This window comes from Pyxicephalus adspersus, chromosome 7 (genome assembly GCF_032062135.1).
Source record: "Pyxicephalus adspersus chromosome 7, UCB_Pads_2.0, whole genome shotgun sequence".
NCBI classification, from domain to species: Eukaryota; Metazoa; Chordata; class Amphibia; order Anura; family Pyxicephalidae; genus Pyxicephalus; species Pyxicephalus adspersus.
In genome coordinates this window covers 48,393,878-48,413,481 of record NC_092864.1, presented here as the reverse complement: position 1 = coordinate 48,413,481, position 19,604 = coordinate 48,393,878, and the positions used below count along the sequence as shown (strand labels likewise).

Sequence of the window (19,604 nt, the reverse complement as noted above, 5' to 3'; positions counted from 1 at the left end):
AAAAGCCAGAGTGCTAACCTCTGAGCCACTGTGCTGGCTGTGTATTTATTTTTTAATCCATGTTCTTGTCTGAAAGGATATTCCATCCACAGTGCACCTGCAAAAGCTAAGTCAAGTTCTAAAAAAAAATGCAACTCCCATTGTGTGGGATTTGCATTACTGCTGTCCGCCTGCTAGCCAATTAAATAAGTCTTTGGTGCAAAAAAAGTGTTTCAAGAGATGCCACATAACCATGAAATCAGCAGTAGCATAGAGGGCGTGTTATTGGATATTAATTCTCATCTGAAGGAGTTTCCACTTTAACCAAAAGTATACGATCCTTTAAGGATCTGTGTGCCTGGGTAAAAAATAGTTATGCATTTCTTTGTAGACAAGGGAAAGATAGCAGTCTCCAAGAACAGAAGAGAATACATGTACTTAAGAGCAGAACATTATTACTTATTAAATAGTATTTATATAGCGCTGACATATTACGCAGTACTTCACAAAGTCCTTACTCTTGTCACTAGCTGTCCCTCAAAGGGGCTCACAATCTAATGCATGGTTAGTTGCAGCAGAGAAAAGCCTTTGGAGAGCACACCTTTGATGAGGACCACACAGTGTCAAATGTGATTAATAAAGAATTTCATTTAAACTATACCCAGTTATCAAATGTTACAAAATATTCCAACTTTTTATTAAGGCAAGTACTTGCTGTATATCTAATCATTTAGTATTCAGCTTTTGCTAACATATGTACATATATGTATACAGATACATCTTTTTTTCGGTTTAGAATTGCTGCAAGAATTGTGCTTTCTATCCTATTTTAATTACTGCTTTGTTATGTCAATGCAAACACCATTGTCCCCCTGATTGCACCTCTGGTAGTATACATTTCTTTGCAAATAACTCCATGACCCCTTCAATGTGGGAGTTCGGGCATTCCACCCATACCACCACCTTTCAAAGGTACCAATGAAAGCCTCCTATATGGCTGTATGCAATGTGTGTTAAAGCTTGAGCTTTCTTTAAAGTAGAAGTTTGGGACTGAATTGGTGGGCCCCTGTAGTATAGTGGAAGGGACAAATTGGTTCACCTGTACAGAACAGTACAAGTAATATTAGCCATAAACTTTGTGATGTTTTTCATAAATTCAACAAGTAGGTCAAAACATTGGGGGTTTATGCTACCACTATATTGAACAAATTAATAGCACTTCCCACAATTGTGGCATAAAAGGTTATGTAGAGAGGCAATGAGCAAGAGGACTTTGGCAAAAGTAAAGATGGCGCTCCTGTGGCAAAATATGTGCACTTATACTTTGCAGTTGGCTGATCTTAAGAAATCAAGTACGTGTCAACCAGCATTCACCTCCATATCAAAGGCATCTTGCATTTTTTCATGCAAAGGAAAACCCCTTTGATTGTCTTCTGCCAGCTCTACTTTTATTTGTGTAATTAACAGTTGTGTAATGACAATAACCACAACCCTGATAAGTGATGAGGTCTCCGTTAGCTTAGAAATTCATTTAGACTCCCAGGTAGACTTTTTTCATCTTGAAGTGCACAAGGAACACAATTTAAGTTTATGAAAACAGGCAGCGTGTTAAGTGTGCCGAGTGTCAGATCTTTTCATCTGCAAGAATAAAGAGCTTGAGTGGTCTTCAAACACTGTCTATGGAGCATTAATTGGATGCTAAAAATATTTAGCCACTTGGGTCTCTCTCCTAGATTTTTAATGATCTCTAACATATAAAGCTTAGTAAGAAATAGAGAATCCTTTAGTCACTTTTCACATTCTAACTGTCCAGGTAACATAATCATTTGTTAATTTTTAGTCAAGCAGTCATTCCTGTGAAGACAAAATTGAGTGTGCATAGGAGATTTGTGCATGGTAGAAGTATTGAGAAAAAGAAATCTAATCAAAATGCCCTCTTTAGTATTAGATAGCAATGCTACGTAGGTAATGTTGACTATCTGTTGTATTTATACCTTCCTACAGTTGAAAATAGTAATTTATTTGGTGGTGTTCATATCACATGTTCACATTCAGTTAGAAGGTCACACTGAGAACCACGACCACTCATCTTAGTGGTAGGGGAAAAAGTGCTTGAGGCAGGTCACAACCCTAGTATTTTGTAATTTCAGGCACCCAGGGTAGTCAGTGATGGTATTGATGGTAATTGGAGGATACTGCACTTTCACATTGTTTACCAGTTAACTTTCCACTGTGCATCATTACATGTATGCATTCTTTTATATTACAGTTATCCTCTCCACAGCACCTGCATTTTCTAATCAGGCAGATAGTGGGAGTGCCAGATTTATATTTTAAGATACAATGGGGAAAGTCTTGGATCCCTACAGGGTTTTAATTGCTATCCGATGATCCGGTAAGGAGAATTTTCCATCATCCTGCAGCAATATTTACCCAGATAGGAAGTGAGGGTAAATCTGTAACCTGAAAACTAAAAAAAAAAAAGTTTTGTTCACTTGCTGTCCTGGCAAAACCATTTTACCAGACAAGAAGTGAAATAATCTCCCCAAAAGAGACTGTAGTTCTCATCTTTCCTTACTGTATCCAAACTAAAAAAAAATTTTTTCGATATACTTTAAATAGTCACCAGCAGTGGAAAGGAAATGCAAGGCAATAAACAATCTGCTCTGCATGAAATGTTCAGTTGTAGAGGTCATTTTCTTGCTCTTCTTTTGGCTAAGGCAGGTGTTAAACTACCATCATCATGGAGTTGAAGTAGTGTTAGAACGTGGAGCTGGGACATCTACATAGATAATTTTAAGATAAGAAAATGGGAGTCTCTTCCTTCAAGGCAAACTATAATATAGAAGAATCCTTCACATGGCACCATGGACTGGATTGCACCAAGAGGAAATAATTTGGAGGTGGACGGTGGACGTCAGTGCTTGAAAAGATTCTTCTCTTTAAAAGTGTATGCTTAAACTTGTGACAAATTTATCCCAAGCTGATTTTTGCTCTGTCTTTGCCACTTTAGTCATGTTGTACACAGAATAGGAAGAGCCAGTTATACAAGTGTCAGAGCAGACAGTGCTTTGCGGGCCCCCGCTTTCCGTCTGAGAAGAAATAGCTGGTCTGATGTCAGTCACTTGAGAAACCTTTACACCTCTGTGCTCATTTACTGCCAGAATGTAGCAGGTTTGCTTCTGCATTGTGAAGATCATCTGTCAACACTTTAAGATATTCTCCTTTGTTATTAAGCTTGCGCTTCTCTCCACTGTCAAGCTTTTGGCTGTCTTGCCAATTATAGTTAAGGTACAATAGAGTATTCACTGGCTTCCAGTCTCACAGTGGCGACACAAAAAATGATTTGTAAGTCTTTATTCATCTGAATTTTACAATAGAGGTCCCAAGGAATGCAAATAATCTCTCCAAGGACTCGGCAGACATCCTGCTAAAATGGCAGCGTACCACTTGCTGTCTGCAGTGCATAATGTAACTCTTTCCTTGATAGACATACACCAGGGTGACAGGAATTTATAAGGATATTCTTATCAGTATTTTAATTCAGCAGTTTAATTTTTTTTAAGGCTTGTTTTATAATCTTTCATTTTGAACTAGTATCTAATTACTCCTGTCCTCAAACTAGCAGGGTTGTGGAATGGGTAACCTTCTTGCCTTACAAGACTAAGCTACAGTTTTTTAGTAGGTATGCCATCTGCATGGAAGTAGTGTGTTATTGTGGCTTTTATTCGTTCTATTGATTCCAGCCAAAATCCAAAGTCATTTTGGTAGGCTAGTTTGTGCATGATTCGGCATAAATTATACATTGTCCTCCAGGATTCTTCAGCCATGTAAATTTGGATGGAATGTTTAATGGATTTTCTACGCTGCCAGGGAATTTTTTTGGCTTCCAGTTAAACTTCTTTTTGCTATTTCCACGGTGCAGCTATTTAGGCTTACCTTTTGGGTAGTGAATGAAAAATAAATGTAAAGTTCTACTTTTTACAGTAATGCTTTTTGTTCTATGTGTACTTCTTTCTTCACTAATGAGGGAAGATTGAATAGTTTTCCTGCAGCCTGAATTGGTTGTAAACCTAATCACTAAATATTTAGCATATGAATGAAATTTCAATAGTCGTTCCCAATCTTTTCAAATCTTCAGCTGTCATAAAAAGTCTTACCCTTTCCTGCCAAAAGGGGTCCTTGTTTAAGTACATTTTGTTGTAGCATGACAACACTGTCCCTATTCCTGTTGTCGCATATCCCCTTGTGGTGACAATAATCAGCTGTGCTGAAGCTAATTGTGAAGGCCTGTTATCATTTGAAAGCCCACCCTGAGCAATATCCATGCAATGCTTGTAAACTAGGATTGGCAAGTGAGTTTGGAACACTTGATCTGCATACATGTTCCTATCTGATATCTCTTAAATTACTGAAGCCGGAGGATAGTGAAGAGAGCTGGACATCATTTTCAGGACTGTAAGCCTTTATTTTACTATAGGGTGCTGTTTATACTTTAGGGATGTAGCAAAGAAACCACAGACTTGAAAATAAGTAATCATACTGCATTGAAGACCTAATAGGATAAATTAATTCTTAGATTATTTACTGGTGATATGGCATGCTGACTGGGATTTACATTGTTACTGGATATGTGCAATGTAACTGGCCATGATCATTCACACTGTACACATTTACAGTCTGGGCTGTACGAAAAGGCTATCCACGCTTTGTATAGTTGTGGAGATTCCCTTAAGGCTATGATTATTGAGATTATGGAAGGGTGATCTTGATTAAAAACAGACTTTTAGCAACAATTCAGTGAAATGCCAGCTTTGTATCCTGCTGTATTTTATCTCAGTAAAGCCATATTTTATACACTTGAGCAGGAGCTGGTAGAACTATATAAATATAGTAATCTACTATAAATAATAGTGATATGTTTAAAAAGGCTGCAGTCTAGTTTCTGTGGGCAATACACACATTTTCTTTCCTTCTGTTTAATAGATCAGTTCTGTTATACCTTATTTCCAATCTAGCAGCTGCACTTTCTATTGAAGTGCATGTATAGTGCTGTACCCACTAAAGGACTTTCAGTTCTGATCAGATGGTCTTGTTACCCTGCCAGACTGCACAGTCTAAATGATGACTTTGCTGCTTTCAGTGCCACCTCTTCCTTCAGGTTTTTCAATGCAAAAAGAGTTAGAATTATCTCCTCTGCCCACTACACAACAGAGGCTTTTGTATTGTAAGTCTGGATTGATAACAAACATTTTTTTTAGTGGGGGGGACCATTCGAATGAATGCATTTAATCTGTTTTTAGCTGTCAGACTAAAGTTAAAGCAGAGCTATCAATAAAACTTTTATTTTACATAAAAGAATAGACAACCCTTTTATGTACAGTAAAAATTGTCAGTATGGTAAAAACATGCGCAGAAGGAGCTTTTTCTTTACTTGGGGATGTGGGGGATGCAGATCTCACGCAAGCTACATCACCTGATCTGCGCAATGCAAGATTGGGTGATGTAGGTAGAAGCCAGAAGAAGAAGGAAAAAGATGGCGGCGCCATGGGACAAAGGCAGAAAATAGGACAACGTAGGACCCAACCTGGAAAAGCTCCAGGGGGATCAAGGAATTTGTGGAAGCCTGTTTATACTTAGCCTGTCCCCTATTCCATCACGGGCGCTACCATCTTCTTCCTTTTTCGATATTTGGCTTGATCGGTCAGACTATGATAACATAACTCCAACTCAGACGCGTAGAAGTTCATCCAGTCCCGGCAACCACAGGAGAAGCCGGGATGTGGGTGCCCTGGCAACGAATGCCCATGTGCAGCTCATTGATTTTTAAAATAGGTATGAATGGACTCTTAAAGTATCTCTGTGCAATGAAAGAAGAAATTAATGTGCAGCTTAGTTGCGGGCACCATGAAATTTCTGCTTCTACATTGTCTGTATTGTCCTGATCTGCGGCTTCGTATCCATGAAAAATCCATCTGTCATGATTAGAGATTTGGCCCCAACTTCCAGAAATAGTTTGGTTACTTTCAGTGCTGGTACTTCAGTTCGCAATGATATGAACCTGTTATCTAATGTTAAAAGTGGTTACTGATTTTCTTCTTTAAACTTTGTACTGGTTCACAGTAAAATTTTCCACACAGACCCGGGTGGGAAGTGAATATAACGGGCACTTATAAATAGTACTGTAAATAAACAGTCCTTTTTACATTTCACTCACCAATCACCCCCTATCCTGTATATTGCTCCTAGGTCTAAATCTTGTTCTGTCTTTTGACCAATGATCATAATTGAGTGGTGGGTAAACAGCGACTGTACGTTTAAACCTTCTTCTGCAATTATCATTACAAATGATATATATGAAACACGATTCTGTTTGAGATAATGTATGCAAATTTCTGTTTTCTTGAGCAGAAATCGTAGCTTTTACTCAGCCCAAGTTATATATTATTTCATTAACCTCTAGTAGCTGAGCTTGTGATCAAACATCAGTTATTGTATCACACAGAATGAGATGCTTAGTGGTGTCTATTCTACAGGATTTTTGCATTGTTTTTCTGCAGCTTGAAAATATGTGTAAATCTACAGTATGAATATACACATGCTCTTTATATATGAATTATTTTATGGAAAATGTCCCTATATGTAGTATAAAACAAGGTAATTACTTTAAACAATACCATTATTTTTAAAGAAAAGTCATTGTACATCTCACAACTCATTGTCAGCATTTTCTATTTTTTCATAATAGTTTAAGTAATATTATTCAGTGCACTTTTGAATTAAAGCAGAACTAAATATATAGCTGAATTACTTGTAGACGCACTTCAGGTATTATTATTTGTTATTCAAGCAATCCTCATATACTTTATGCTTAGATAATACCACATTTAGGGTCTGCTGCTTTTCAGCTTTCCCTGCCTCTCATTCCTCTAAAACCTTCTTAGGCACCTCCCCATTCAGTGCCTGAAACGGATGGCAGCACTGTGCAATGTAGCTGAGTCTAGTTGGCTCCATAAAACATCTAAAACATTTTTTTTATTCAATAAATGTATTAGTGGAATAAATGTTTTTTTATTGATTAAGTTAAGATTTAAAATTAGAATATTACATAAATGAATGATAAATTATTACATAAACATTGAGGAGGATGCAGCAGAGTTTACCTTTTATTTGTCCTCCACTCTCCATAGAATAGAACAGCACTTGCTAGTTCTGTTGTCCTTGGAAATGATCACAAATGATTGCTTTCAGTGACAACTATTGAAACATACAAAAACAAAGGAAACTTTGAAGGTCTACTTGGAGGTAAAGCACATCCACTAATTTTTGGTGCTATTTCTGAGTGCACACTCACCAGTTCTGAAGCTTCTTTGTCAATGGCACACTAACTTTCTAATAATGTAGTATAGAAAATCCAATTGGCTACTTTTTTTTAAAAACTGATCTGTAAAAAAATGCCAGTTAATCCACAAAGTTTAGTCTGCTCCTTTAAATGTTTAAAACTAAATAGAATGTTTATAAAGCCTAATTTTTCAGTTTGTATCTTATACTAAATAATTCAGTTTCACTCTGGTGTGGTTGGTAGGTGAGCTCTGTCAGTGTTAGAGACTGCATTGCTTTCCTTCCCACAGCCATTTGTTCATTATTCTGATGTCACTTTAGAATGTGGCTGTGATAACCCCCCACCCAACTACACAATTGGGGCCACCAGGCATGACGATCTTTTCCTAATTCAGCAAAGTGATGTTATACTCAGATGAGGATTAGTTTATAGGGGACTAAGGGGCAAATTCCAACCTTTCAAAAGTGCCCCTTTGACATATATTTCATTATCATTATGCTTCTTATTAAGAAAGGGGGATAGCAAGTATTTTTGACTGTATATTTCTGATCTGCATTCAGCGATCTTCCAACAGATTCAAAAACAGTGCGGAATATGGTTTTGTTTTTGTTTGTTTTGTTTTGTTACCCTTGTGTTGAATGGTAGATGTCTACACTTGAACTGGCATGGGGTTCATTGGCAGTGGTAAAAAAAGATGGTGTTAGGACCCTGACTTTCAGTACTGCTAACTCAATACCATCAAGATGAGTAACATCACAGCTTGCTGATTCACAAGATAACTTCCACCCAATATGTAATCATTTGCTTTTGGGTGGAGGTATCAACTTTGTCATACAAATTTTTCTGTTCTTTTTAAATTATATTTCCTCAGACAGCACTTTACACAGGAAAAAAAGTCTAAATGTAAAGGCAGATAAGAGTGAAATATTAATGGAGTACACCTGAAGCAATCATGGCCTGTTAATGCCTTGACCTTGGAAAGCAATATACAAGAAGGTGGCATTGTAAAGTCGTGCGCTTCTTATGAATATGGATGTGCTACTTGATAATAATGAATGTGGCACTGTCATGCATGCACTACAAGATAATGTTGTGCCCTCTTTTGTCTACAGGTTGATAAAAATTAAGGAGTGGGTGGACAAGCATGACCCGTGCGCTATGGTCATCCCTTTTAGCGGGGCCTTGGAATTGAAGCTGCAAGACATGAGTGATGAGGAGAAGCAGAAGTATCTGGAAGAGACTGTGACACAAAGGTTAATTAGCATTCATTTTCCCCACACTTTATTATCAACTATTTCCTTGCTGTAATTTAATTGCTTGCACTGATAGAATAATAAATGACAGCGTAATTACCATTATAAAGAGGGAATCTTCTCCTTTCTTTATCATGAGACAGAGTTGAAAAGATTTATTTTAAATTAAGCTTTTAACTGTCATCTGTCATCAGAGTGCTGTGTTTTTAATTATAGTATAGGGGGGGTAAAGAAGGGGGGGGGGGGTTTACCTTAGAGTGCTACAATCAACCAAAAAAATTCTTTCGTCATGTGTTAGTAAAACCTGGAGCATATTGGAAAAAAAAACTGTATTTTTTTTATCATAAAAATAGCACCCAGTGGTAAATGTTGCCGTTAGCAACCATTGTCAGGTAAGTGAATTGCTCCCATTGAAAGTTACTTGTAAAGGGTAATTTTAGGATAATCTGAATCTTTATGGGATGCAAGGGGTTAAGTTAACTTAGTATTTTGCCAGGTGGCACCTAACTTGCTCCTCTTGTGAGCATTCCAGTTCCTGTTACCCAGTTATGATGTTGCAAGCCCATCCCCTCACTTGCTGATAACTGATCAGTCATTTTATTTTATTTTGCAGCGCGTTGTCCAAGATTATTAAAACCGGATATGCTGGACTGCAGCTTGAATACTTCTTCACTGCAGGCCCCGATGAAGTGAGAGCATGGACTATCAGGGTAAGGCTCTGACTTTATTCATCAGCACCCTCCTATATGCACCCCCACCTAACAAACATGCTTGCAAATTTAGATTGATATCAGAACATGGTAGTCTGTCATGATGGAGGATAGATAGTCATTATATAAGCATTTTTACCCTCCTGTGTCCAGGATAACTTTAATTATTTGAGAGCAGCTGAACGGTAAAAGTGGAGAAGCATTGATTGAGGCAGGTAACAACTGATTCTCCCTATTACACAGTCTATATTTCTTCATTCGGTAAAACCTGGTTATCCCCCCCCCGCCCCCTCCCCCTCCTGCAAGCTTAGATAAGAACCACAAGCATTGTACTTGGTTAATCTGTGTGACTGAGGTTCCTCTCCAGTTAAATTGATGGTGCTCTTCATTTTGTATTCACTAACTTTGTTTGGTTTTTTGGGTGTTTAAGTCCTCCCTTCTTGTATTTTTTTTTATCAGCCCCCAATTCTTCTCCTGGGTTATATTTTCAACTGTGAAAGCAATATAACATCATTACACTCCTTGCAGATACACAGCTGGCTTCCAAAACGTAAAGCCAGTGTGTAATAATTCATCTCTCTAAGTGGTTTATAATTTAAGAGGTAGACTTTGTTCTGATAATGCTATACATTCCATCCTGACACTAATAAAAAAAAAACCACGATGATATGGGTTTAAAACATTGATATGCGCTGATTGCGCCCGTGGCGACTGGCTAATTTGCTGCCACAGGACAATAAAAAAGTGGAGCGGTGTTGCTTTTAAATGGAAAATACCCCGTGTGTGATGGCTCCCATTATTCCCACATACATTGAAGCGTATGTAGCTACAAATTATGTATTACAAAATATATAATTATTACAGAAACACACAAAGACTTCAGCATTCCTTTGATTTCTATCAAAAGACTCAGAATTTCTAGAGAGAAGCTGCACAAATTTAAATCTAATTTTTTTTTTCACTGCCACGTAGGTTTGTGCCTCGAAAATTTATGCCGAGTCTCTGTGATAGTCAGAGGTGGCTTTAAAATACATCACACACACATATAATTTTTCAAACACTGTGAGTGTGTTGTGATAGTTCAGTTATTATTTATATTGATACATATATATTTACAAGGATTTTAACTTTTAAACACAAAGAAAAATGTGCAGAAAAAAATATTTCTGCACACATACAACTTTTTTTTATAATTTTACTGTAATTTCATACTGGGAACCAAACAAAAAGTAATCAGCAAAAATTTAAATATAATTACTGCACAAAATGTAAAAAGGTAATCTAAAAATAAAATTAAACCAACGTAATACAATTTGTATACAGGTTGTGCGATATATTTTTTTTGATGTTTCAAAGTGTTTGATTGTGCTATGAACACATCTTTCCATTAAGGAGGATTTATAAATGACTGGACATTTGTTATGTGTGATCTGCAGGTTTTGGGATCTGGCAGGGATCTCGAATTTATAAGAAATATTTATAAAAATATAAATGTAACCTTGTGACACTGTCCCCTTTACATGGATATATATTGCAAAATTTCTCCTGTGTACTAAAGTACAGGTTTTGTATGAATGACATTTTGAACAGTAACATGTAATAAGGATTTAGGGTAAAGAAAAGGAAGTTAATGTTTCAGAGATACTAAGGTCAGTTTACTAAAATGAGATGAGAATGTTTAAACAATAAATGTATCATAAATAAACAAATTAGTAATTGGACTTTAAAACATTTCCTGCATTTAACTTGGAAACGGTGAACAAATATATCAGGCCTTAACCAAGGAAGGCAATAAACTTTCTTCCATTCTGTACATTCAGTTTTATTGATACAGAACCATTTTTTGGTTAAAAAGTGACTTTTCAGCATGTACCTACATACTGTTTTGTTGTCATTCTTTTATTTGGTGGGTTTACATTAAAAAAAAAAGGCTCTGGCATTTTTCTTCCAAGTCTAAGATTTTAGTTTAAAAATATTCTGTTATAATGCATAATACACAACTGCATTAAATGTAAATAAAATATATTCATAAAAGAATCTCTTGTTATGTGAAAAATTATATAAACAAAGTGATTGAAGAGCTGTACCCTTGTACCTGGTGTTAAACACTTTGGATAACACATTAAAACTATATCTGTGGAAGAAGGCAAAGCTTTTTTTTATTCAGGGCCTTAGCAAAGAAAAAATGAAGGTTGGTTTTTTATAACAAGACTGATTGCAACCAGCCTGATCCTAATGTGCTCAGATATTTAGCAAGGTAAGCATCAGTGACTATCTATATTAGTCCAATATATCTTGCATTGTAAAAACTGTGCTTTTGCCATGCCAGGAAAAGAAGCTTCATACGCGTTATTAGGCAGCAATAGGTCAGTGTTATTTCTCTTATGTGGGTGGTGAATTGGGGAGCTGCATGGTCTATAGTGTCACAGCTATCTGTCATCACTAAAGTCCCCGAATGAGAGAGATTTCTTCTAATGCTATTTTTGTTTTTTCATAAATTGACTTTTAAATCTTAGGATCATAAGTAACATGACTTAAAACTATAATTCTGTTAAAAAAAAAAAAAACCTGCGATTGTGTCCTTAAAGTAGGGGAGCATGTTCATTAAACCATGAAAAAGGCTAAACAATGTATCTCTAGAATTGTTTAAAGTTAACATGTTAAAAATTAACAGTATATTTTTATATTCATTCCCACATACACAAAGTGTATTTTGTGAAATAACCATTCTCATTTTTATTTTCATTAATAAATTATTTTATATTTTCATTATTTGGAAATAAAAGACTTTGATGGTTCCTTTTTTATTCAAGAAAGAAGATAATATAATGATTCCATTTCTTTCTTTCTTTTTTTTGTTTTTCCTTCTTTTAACAAAACATTTATGTCATCATTTACAATGATGAATTAAAGGTCAAATCCATTAAAAAAAAAAAAAAAAAAGATATATATGAGTTGTAAAAAATCAGCTCGGTATGAAAGGCATTGAGTACAGAAATATGTATAAATATATCCCTACACACCGCTACTATTTGCCAATATTAGAGTTCATTAACCACCTGGTGCTGTGTATTAACTGACTGTGAGGCCGGCCTGCTAACAGATCTCAAGCAGTCCCAGCCAGGTCCAAATTCACATGAGCTGACAGATCCACCCCTCCTGTAATTCATCTTCCTGAACAATTCATTTTCCTCTGCTTTTCCTTTTGACAGAAAGGGACAAAGGCTCCTCAGGCTGCAGGGAAGATTCACACAGATTTTGAGAAGGGATTCATTATGGCGGAGGTAATGAAATTTGACGATTTCAAAGAAGAAGGCTCGGAAACAGCTGTCAAGGTGAGTCCTTGCTGCTTAGTGTTAGAGGACAGCCCCCTCCCCATGGAGAGGCCCAGTCTCCAGATTGGGAAATGTGGCTGTCACCTTTCCTAGGCTAAAATTTTACCCCTTCTTATTTCTCTCTGTGGGCTAGACCAGAACTGACTTTTTTTAGGCCTCTGACAGAATTGCAGGGCTGGAGATGATCATTTTATGGAATTTTAGCTTACACCATACCTTATAGCGAAATTAAATGGAATATCAATACAACAAGGTTTAATATACCCCTTTAATAATACCACAAGTCTATAGTCTTTTTCCATATGAGAATGTATTTATTGTATTTACCAGATCTCACTGTTTAATTGATCTATAGAGATTAGGGTAAGAAAATGTTTTAAAACAAACTAACTCAGAGATAATGCAAGGTCCATACCCATTGTGGAGTAGTGGAGCCCATGTATGCAGCATGTGTTAGGATATTGATATAGGATCAGTTTATTAGGATACCTGTAGCTATTTAATGAATAAATCTGGGTTAGGTATTGCCTGGTTCCTTGCCTGCAGATACAGTATGGTTCAGTGATAAATAGTTTAGCTATTGGGGTTGTTTCCAACTAATTATCAAAGCTATTGTATGGGGTGAGAGAGATGTTTCAGTTATTAGTGAAGTTTGGGGCTTTAGTTCCCCACGAATATCTTAAATCTCATGACAGATAGCTCCACTTCAGTTCTAGGTTCTGTATCTGCTCACTTTGGAGTGAACCATTTTATGAGATATATGCACTGCTCTCCTACATAAGCTTATGAAATGTAGATTTACTTGCTGCAGCCCACTGTGTTTCCAGTCCTCCTTTGTAACAATTGTGGTGGTACCATGCATGCAAGGGGTCTGTTTTCAGCCCCAGATCTTGTAGAGAACAATATAAACGTGGTCTAATTTGGAGCCCAAAGTAGGCCTTGGTAAGTATCTTTACCAAATAGCAGGATCTACAGACAATAAAACTATGTTACAGGGACAACTCGGAAATGGCAAAACTACTATGGTAATACTACTTATTGGACACTTCTGGGTTATATGTTGGCTGTTTCTTAATATGTAGTTTCTGCTTTTTCCCCTCATTTCACTTTTAGTAAATTATGCCAATTATTTCACCAATCATACTCCAAAGACCCTCCGGTATGACTCCCTCCATACAGTACAAAATACTCTGCTCCTGAACTTCTGTCTAAATAATATCACTTGGGCTTACACTCTGTAAACTCTTAGGAAGGTTTTCCCTTCAAACCACTAGTTAATTTTAGAAAGGTAGAGAGAAGTTCAAGGGAAATATATTTTGTAAGTTATTTTAAGGATCATATTAAAGAATATGAAATTAGTTTGAAGCTTTTTAGTACCAATATGCATACCAGCATTGAAGATAGCACTGAAATCTCCTTAATATATAAGGACTAAAGCTTCACTAAAAATTTAATTGAACTGTCTCTTACCAGGTATGTTTAATTTGGTTTCCACTAGGCGTGTCCTAGTTTCACACGAAACAATGTGTTTGAGGGGAGAACGTGCACACAAAAGTCAAATAAAAAGATTTTGTGCAGACTGGAGAGATCACATGGCTAACATGACTGAAACAATAAAGGCCTTTTAGGAATGGTTTTAGGATGCTGACTAAGGAGTACAAGGATGTTTTAGGAAGGACAATCCTAAAAAAACAATTTGTGCTCATTATTTATATAGGCTATGCCTTTAAAGATAATAAAATATGTAAACACTTGAAAATACATTACCCTTTACCCCTAGTGTTCATAATGTAATATGTGATTTGTATTAATACTCTGCGCACTGTACAGAAGTCTTGCTGAACCATGAGCATCCTCTTTCTGGACACTAGAGGGCAGAGGCTGTTCTTCAACTTTAAAAATCCAAAAATCAGCTAGGACTTCTGCGGTCATCCTTCGTGACATCACATCTCTGTAATATAAATTCGGTATATGTTTAGTATAATCTATCTAATGTACTATTTTAGACACAAGTATAAATTGCTCGTCCTATTTATTTTTGTTCATATTAGGAAATGAAAAATTCAATTTACTGCAAAAACACTAGTCTTTTTTCCCCATGAGATAGAATAATCTAGAGTCTAATATATGAAAGGTTTACTGTGTCCTTTCACAAGTTTTACAGCCAGTTCCAGCAACCCTTATAACAATCTGTGTAGTTAATGTCCGAATCATAACAGACTTTTTAATCATTGAAAGTTTAACATGATTTTGTCTTAATACAACAGAACCCATTCTGTATCACACACAATACAAGTAAAAGTAAGATATGATGAGGTCCAGTTTGTACGAGGGCAGGAGTCTGTTCTGCTGAGCTTCCAGACCACTCAGTCTGTGAATGGTCTGTACGAGAATGGCAGCCCTGTCTTGTAAAATCCTAAGAATTCTGCTTCTGCCTGGCCAGCATGATGTTGAATTACAGAAAATATACACATTTATTTATACAAAGTCACCCTTCTGATGTCATTTACAGCTTTAAACCTACAGTCATATGGAAAACCCAGTGCAGAGGTCAGTGAAGTGCAGTAACAAATGACATTTAATGAAATTTAGATCAATCTGCAAAAATAAAAAATAATTACTGACTGGTTGCTGATGGTTACAACTCCTTTTTTCTTTTTTTTTTATATCTTGCTAAATAAAGACTGGATTCTAAAGAAAGCCTTCACAGACTGACTGCTGCTTTGACAGTTTAGAGGAAAGGATGGAATTAAATTCCCCATTCCAATTCATACCACATTCAGTAATAGATTATTTTAACACACACAAATCTCCTAATAAGTCTATTACTACCCAGAAGAATCTCCTCCTACAAGCCTCCCAGTTGAAAATCCTCCCAGGAATTTCTGTGAAATGAAGCTGTGTTTTCTCTAATAATCTGCCAGCAATGTGAGCTTTATCCGGCCACATGTAAGTTTATTTTGTCTTTGACGGGTTGCTGAGCAGTTATTAGTAATGGAGTGCTGCTTGTAGGTGGCACTTAATGTAAAGAAACATCACCGTCACGCCACCATCGCCCAACACTTGGGGGGAGAAAGAAAATAAATTAAAGTGTTTTAAATAGATTTGACACTGGGATGAAAGGAGTGGCTTGTGTATTTTCTACATATCCATAGCGTAGCTTTGTGTGGCGCTTAGCCTGCGAGTATTCCAGCGAAGGGTGTTTGCTCTGCGCTATCAGGGTTGATCATTTCAAGTTTGATTCTCCTGTGCCTGGAACCAGCAGCACAGCATAAGTAATTTAATGCCAGCGCTGTGAACTATACACTGAATAGCGCTGTGTGGGCTTTGTAGTCTACAGGGATATTTCATTATTAGCAATCATATCTGCTTAGGCAAAGCTGCCTTCTACAGATGGCTGCTTTCAAGTGCAAATGAACCGGTTAGACGTGTCTTGTTTAATACATACTAGAGATTCACAAATGGGTATTGATTTTTCTACCAGTTGTTTCTGTTAGCAAAGGAAATGGATTAAATGGTCTCTTGAGCATTTAAAGGAACACTATTACATTTAATTAATTGTAAACTAAATCGTATATCAAGGGAATAAAAATAAACCACACACCATGCACGTCCCATGTTATATTGAAAAATTAGGGCTATATGAAAAAGTGATTCTATAAATTGAGAGATTTTCAAGAATTATAGAAAGAATGTGTCTGCTAAGGGGATTATTTCTTTGTAAAAAAATAAATAATAATAATAAAGTAATAAAGATTACATTTTAAAGCTCGTATCATACATCAAAATGTATCCAGTTATCATGTAAATAGCACAGTCATAATTGGTAAAAAATGAAAAAAAGGAACTGAGTAACAACTCGTAATCTGCATGTTTAAACCAAGTCAGTGTCTGGAAAGTGAAAAACACTGAAAATGAATGAAAGCCAGGCAGGTAGCTTTTTGGAGGAGGGTTTGGTATTAACCGTCTATGCTATAATACCCTCTAGAAGCTGTCTCTTTCAATTGCTGTGGGCAACAGATACATTTCCACTGTCATGTCTACTTACCACACTGTCTGCACTCTATATTCTCTAACATAATTGATGTATGTGTATCTGTGCTGGTTATTCTTATTCCTGTCTTTTAGTAGTATTATTATCTGACATGTGGCTTACTAGTGATCACTGTTGTTCACCATTACATCATAATATGGATTTTTTTTGTCCTCGGTAGGGCACTGGAATTATAAATCCATTGCTCGCACAATCAATATAATCCTATTATTATGTTATTTGGGAGGTGTGGTGGGAAATGTCACAATACCAATTACACAAAAAATAATACCTTTTATTCTGCAAACTCCCCCTAAAATTCCTCAGTAGAGTTTGTTGATGTTTGTACTGGAGTAATGCATGCAAATAAGAATTCACTGTATATCAGGGACCAGACTGAGGATATTTCATGGCATTAGCAGAGTTTTCTGGGTATAATGGCAACCATAATTCTTTTTGCTGGCATACAGGCAATTGGGATGCAGGGGCTGAGAAGAATCCCTCATCTCCATCTGTATTACCGCTTAGTGATGAGTGTCTTGGGTCACTTCTACCACATCAAAATTTACACTATGAATCCAGACCCAAATATATGCAGGTATTTCAGGAATTGTGGTCTCAGGACTGGTTGAAGAGGTGCCAAAGGATAGTATAAGTAAAAGATTTAGTATATACCTCTCAAAAATGTCAAAATATATTATATGGTACCAAACAATACATGATTATAGATTCTTCTACATTAAAAAATCATTCATGCATTTATATCAATCTCTTGAATGTTTTAAATAGCAGTTGTTTGTTATTATATATTGAAAAACAAAAATTTTACATGTTTGATATTGCATATACAAAAAACATATAAAGACATACAATAAAAGCTTAAGTGACAAAAAATTCAAAAAATCAAAAAAGAGATTGATATATGCATGAACAATTTTTAAATGGAGAGAATTTAAATAAAATGTTGTGATTAAAATATTGTTGATTTAGATATCCTGAAAAAAACTGAAAAAATAGGATATTTTTTGAATGCACTCCCAAAATGCAAGTCACCTTACAAGTTAGATGTGGGCCTCCGTGAGCCACCAAAAGATCTTTATAATCACTTTAAAACTATTTCTAAAGTCTGCACTTTGCAAACTTCCGGATCTCTCTTTGTTACTAGTGATCTTTGGTCACAACATCGACAGCTTCAAGCAATGCACAAAGCAGCTCATAGTCGTCTAAGGAGAGAAGTGCATGCAAAGAAATTTGTAGACTTTATTAAAGGCGAACCTGTAATTTGTGCGCACAACACAAATGACTAGGCTCACTTTTTTGTGCACACAGACTTAGGATACCTACACACGTCAGATGCTTCTAATCTGATCAGCGCCTGAGTGCTAATATCGTACAAGAATCTGGTGTGTGCAGCGTTCGCTGTGTATAGATCCGTCCTGGGGGATCCACAAAGGAGGAAAGAACATATTAGAAGTGATGGGGAAAGAGCGCAGCGGGTTGCTTCTCCGTTGTTCTCTCCTGTCCATAGAGTAGAACAGCGATGTATGTACAGAGCTCATTCAGTCTCTTGTCATTGGAAGGATCCTTTTTTTAATTTTTTTATTTTTTTTTACAATTATTGATCGTGTGTATACAGCCTTACTCCACTTGCTTCCACTTCCTGGTATATAAGGAGGATCTTGCTCTAATAGTCTGAAATCCTAGTGGCCGATTAGCGGGAGCATGGAGAATACAGTAATAGTATAGGTAGCTTAATACTCCTTTACTTTTCATTATTATGGGTACAGTGAGGTCATCTAAGGCCACTCCGATTTAAAATCCACATCAAAGAGAATGATTAGAGATTCAAAAAAGGTGTGAAAATGATAAAAGGATAAAGTAATTTTAAAATATTGCAATAAAAAAAAAATATATAGCATATGGCAAACATCTCTGATGAAACGTTACATTATTATTTTAGTAGTCAAAGCCAAGGTGTAATGTTGGATGGATGCAATGTTGATATGATGGATTGTCTGCACATTTATCAGGAATTAATATTCGGCTGTATATTTTGTCTCTTACAGGCTGCAGGAAAATACAGACAACAAGGGAGGAATTACACAGTAGAAGATGGAGACATTATTTTCTTTAAATTCAATACACCTCAACAATCCAAAAAGAAATAATTTTAATTGTCAAAACAGAGGCCGCTTGTTTTTTTTTTTATTTGTACTTGGAATATTTCTGTTATTAAATACTAAACCAGGATCCATCTTTCCTCCTCTCCCTCCCCACCAAATAAATGCTGTTTGTTTTGAAACGATACGTGTCAGCTCACTGTGAAAATACAAGTTCAGTAAATGTGCTTTCCAAATGATTAAGATCCTACTTGAAATCATAGATGCTTTTCAGGACTAGCTCTAGTCTCATGATACTTCATTAATCTCCATCATGTATGCCAAGCCTGACACATCTGACAGTGAGGACAATGTGGCTGGCTCTTTTTTTCAATCTACAGATAATGCATGTTTTACAGTACTCCAGATGTCTACACTCAATAAAACATTTGACAAAAACCAGCCTCTGTGTGTTTGGGGATGTCTGTATTGAGTGGATGTGGTGTGCTGAATGCGATACAGCACCTGCTGGCTGCTGATTACAGAATTTAAGACATGTGTATGATACAGTAACTGCCAGTGTGGGGCAGCTGTCATTGTAGCTGAAAAGTGAGTCTTTCATGGGAATCACAAGATTAGCCTGCCAACAATTGTGTGTGAATGTGTCCCTGAAAATGGATAGAGCATATCTACACTTAGATGCCAAGGCTAAAAAGAAAAAAATGTTATTGTAACCTTTCTGTACTGATACAGGAAGTAGAGGCATACAGGAAGAAAGACTAAAGTGAACCTGTCATGTGGTCTTGAATTGTGGAGATCATTGAAATAATGTAGAAATTATTTGTATATTTGT

General features: G+C 36.3%; 1 protein-coding gene across 3 annotated transcripts in view; it reads left to right on the top strand.

Annotated features, from left to right (window-relative positions):
- OLA1 (Obg like ATPase 1) overlaps positions 1-19,210 on the top strand; it is a 103,630-nt gene extending 84,420 nt beyond the window's left edge. For all 3 annotated transcript variants that reach the window (XM_072418358.1, XM_072418357.1, XM_072418355.1), the window contains exons 8-11: positions 8,434-8,574; positions 9,188-9,284; positions 12,497-12,619; positions 18,719-19,210. In XM_072418358.1, coding sequence (XP_072274459.1) covers positions 8,434-8,574; positions 9,188-9,284; positions 12,497-12,619; positions 18,719-18,820 — 463 coding nt within the window. In that variant the 3' untranslated portion in view covers positions 18,821-19,210. The remainder of the gene's footprint in view (positions 1-8,433; positions 8,575-9,187; positions 9,285-12,496; positions 12,620-18,718) is intronic.
- Positions 19,211-19,604: the final 394 nt, after the last annotated feature.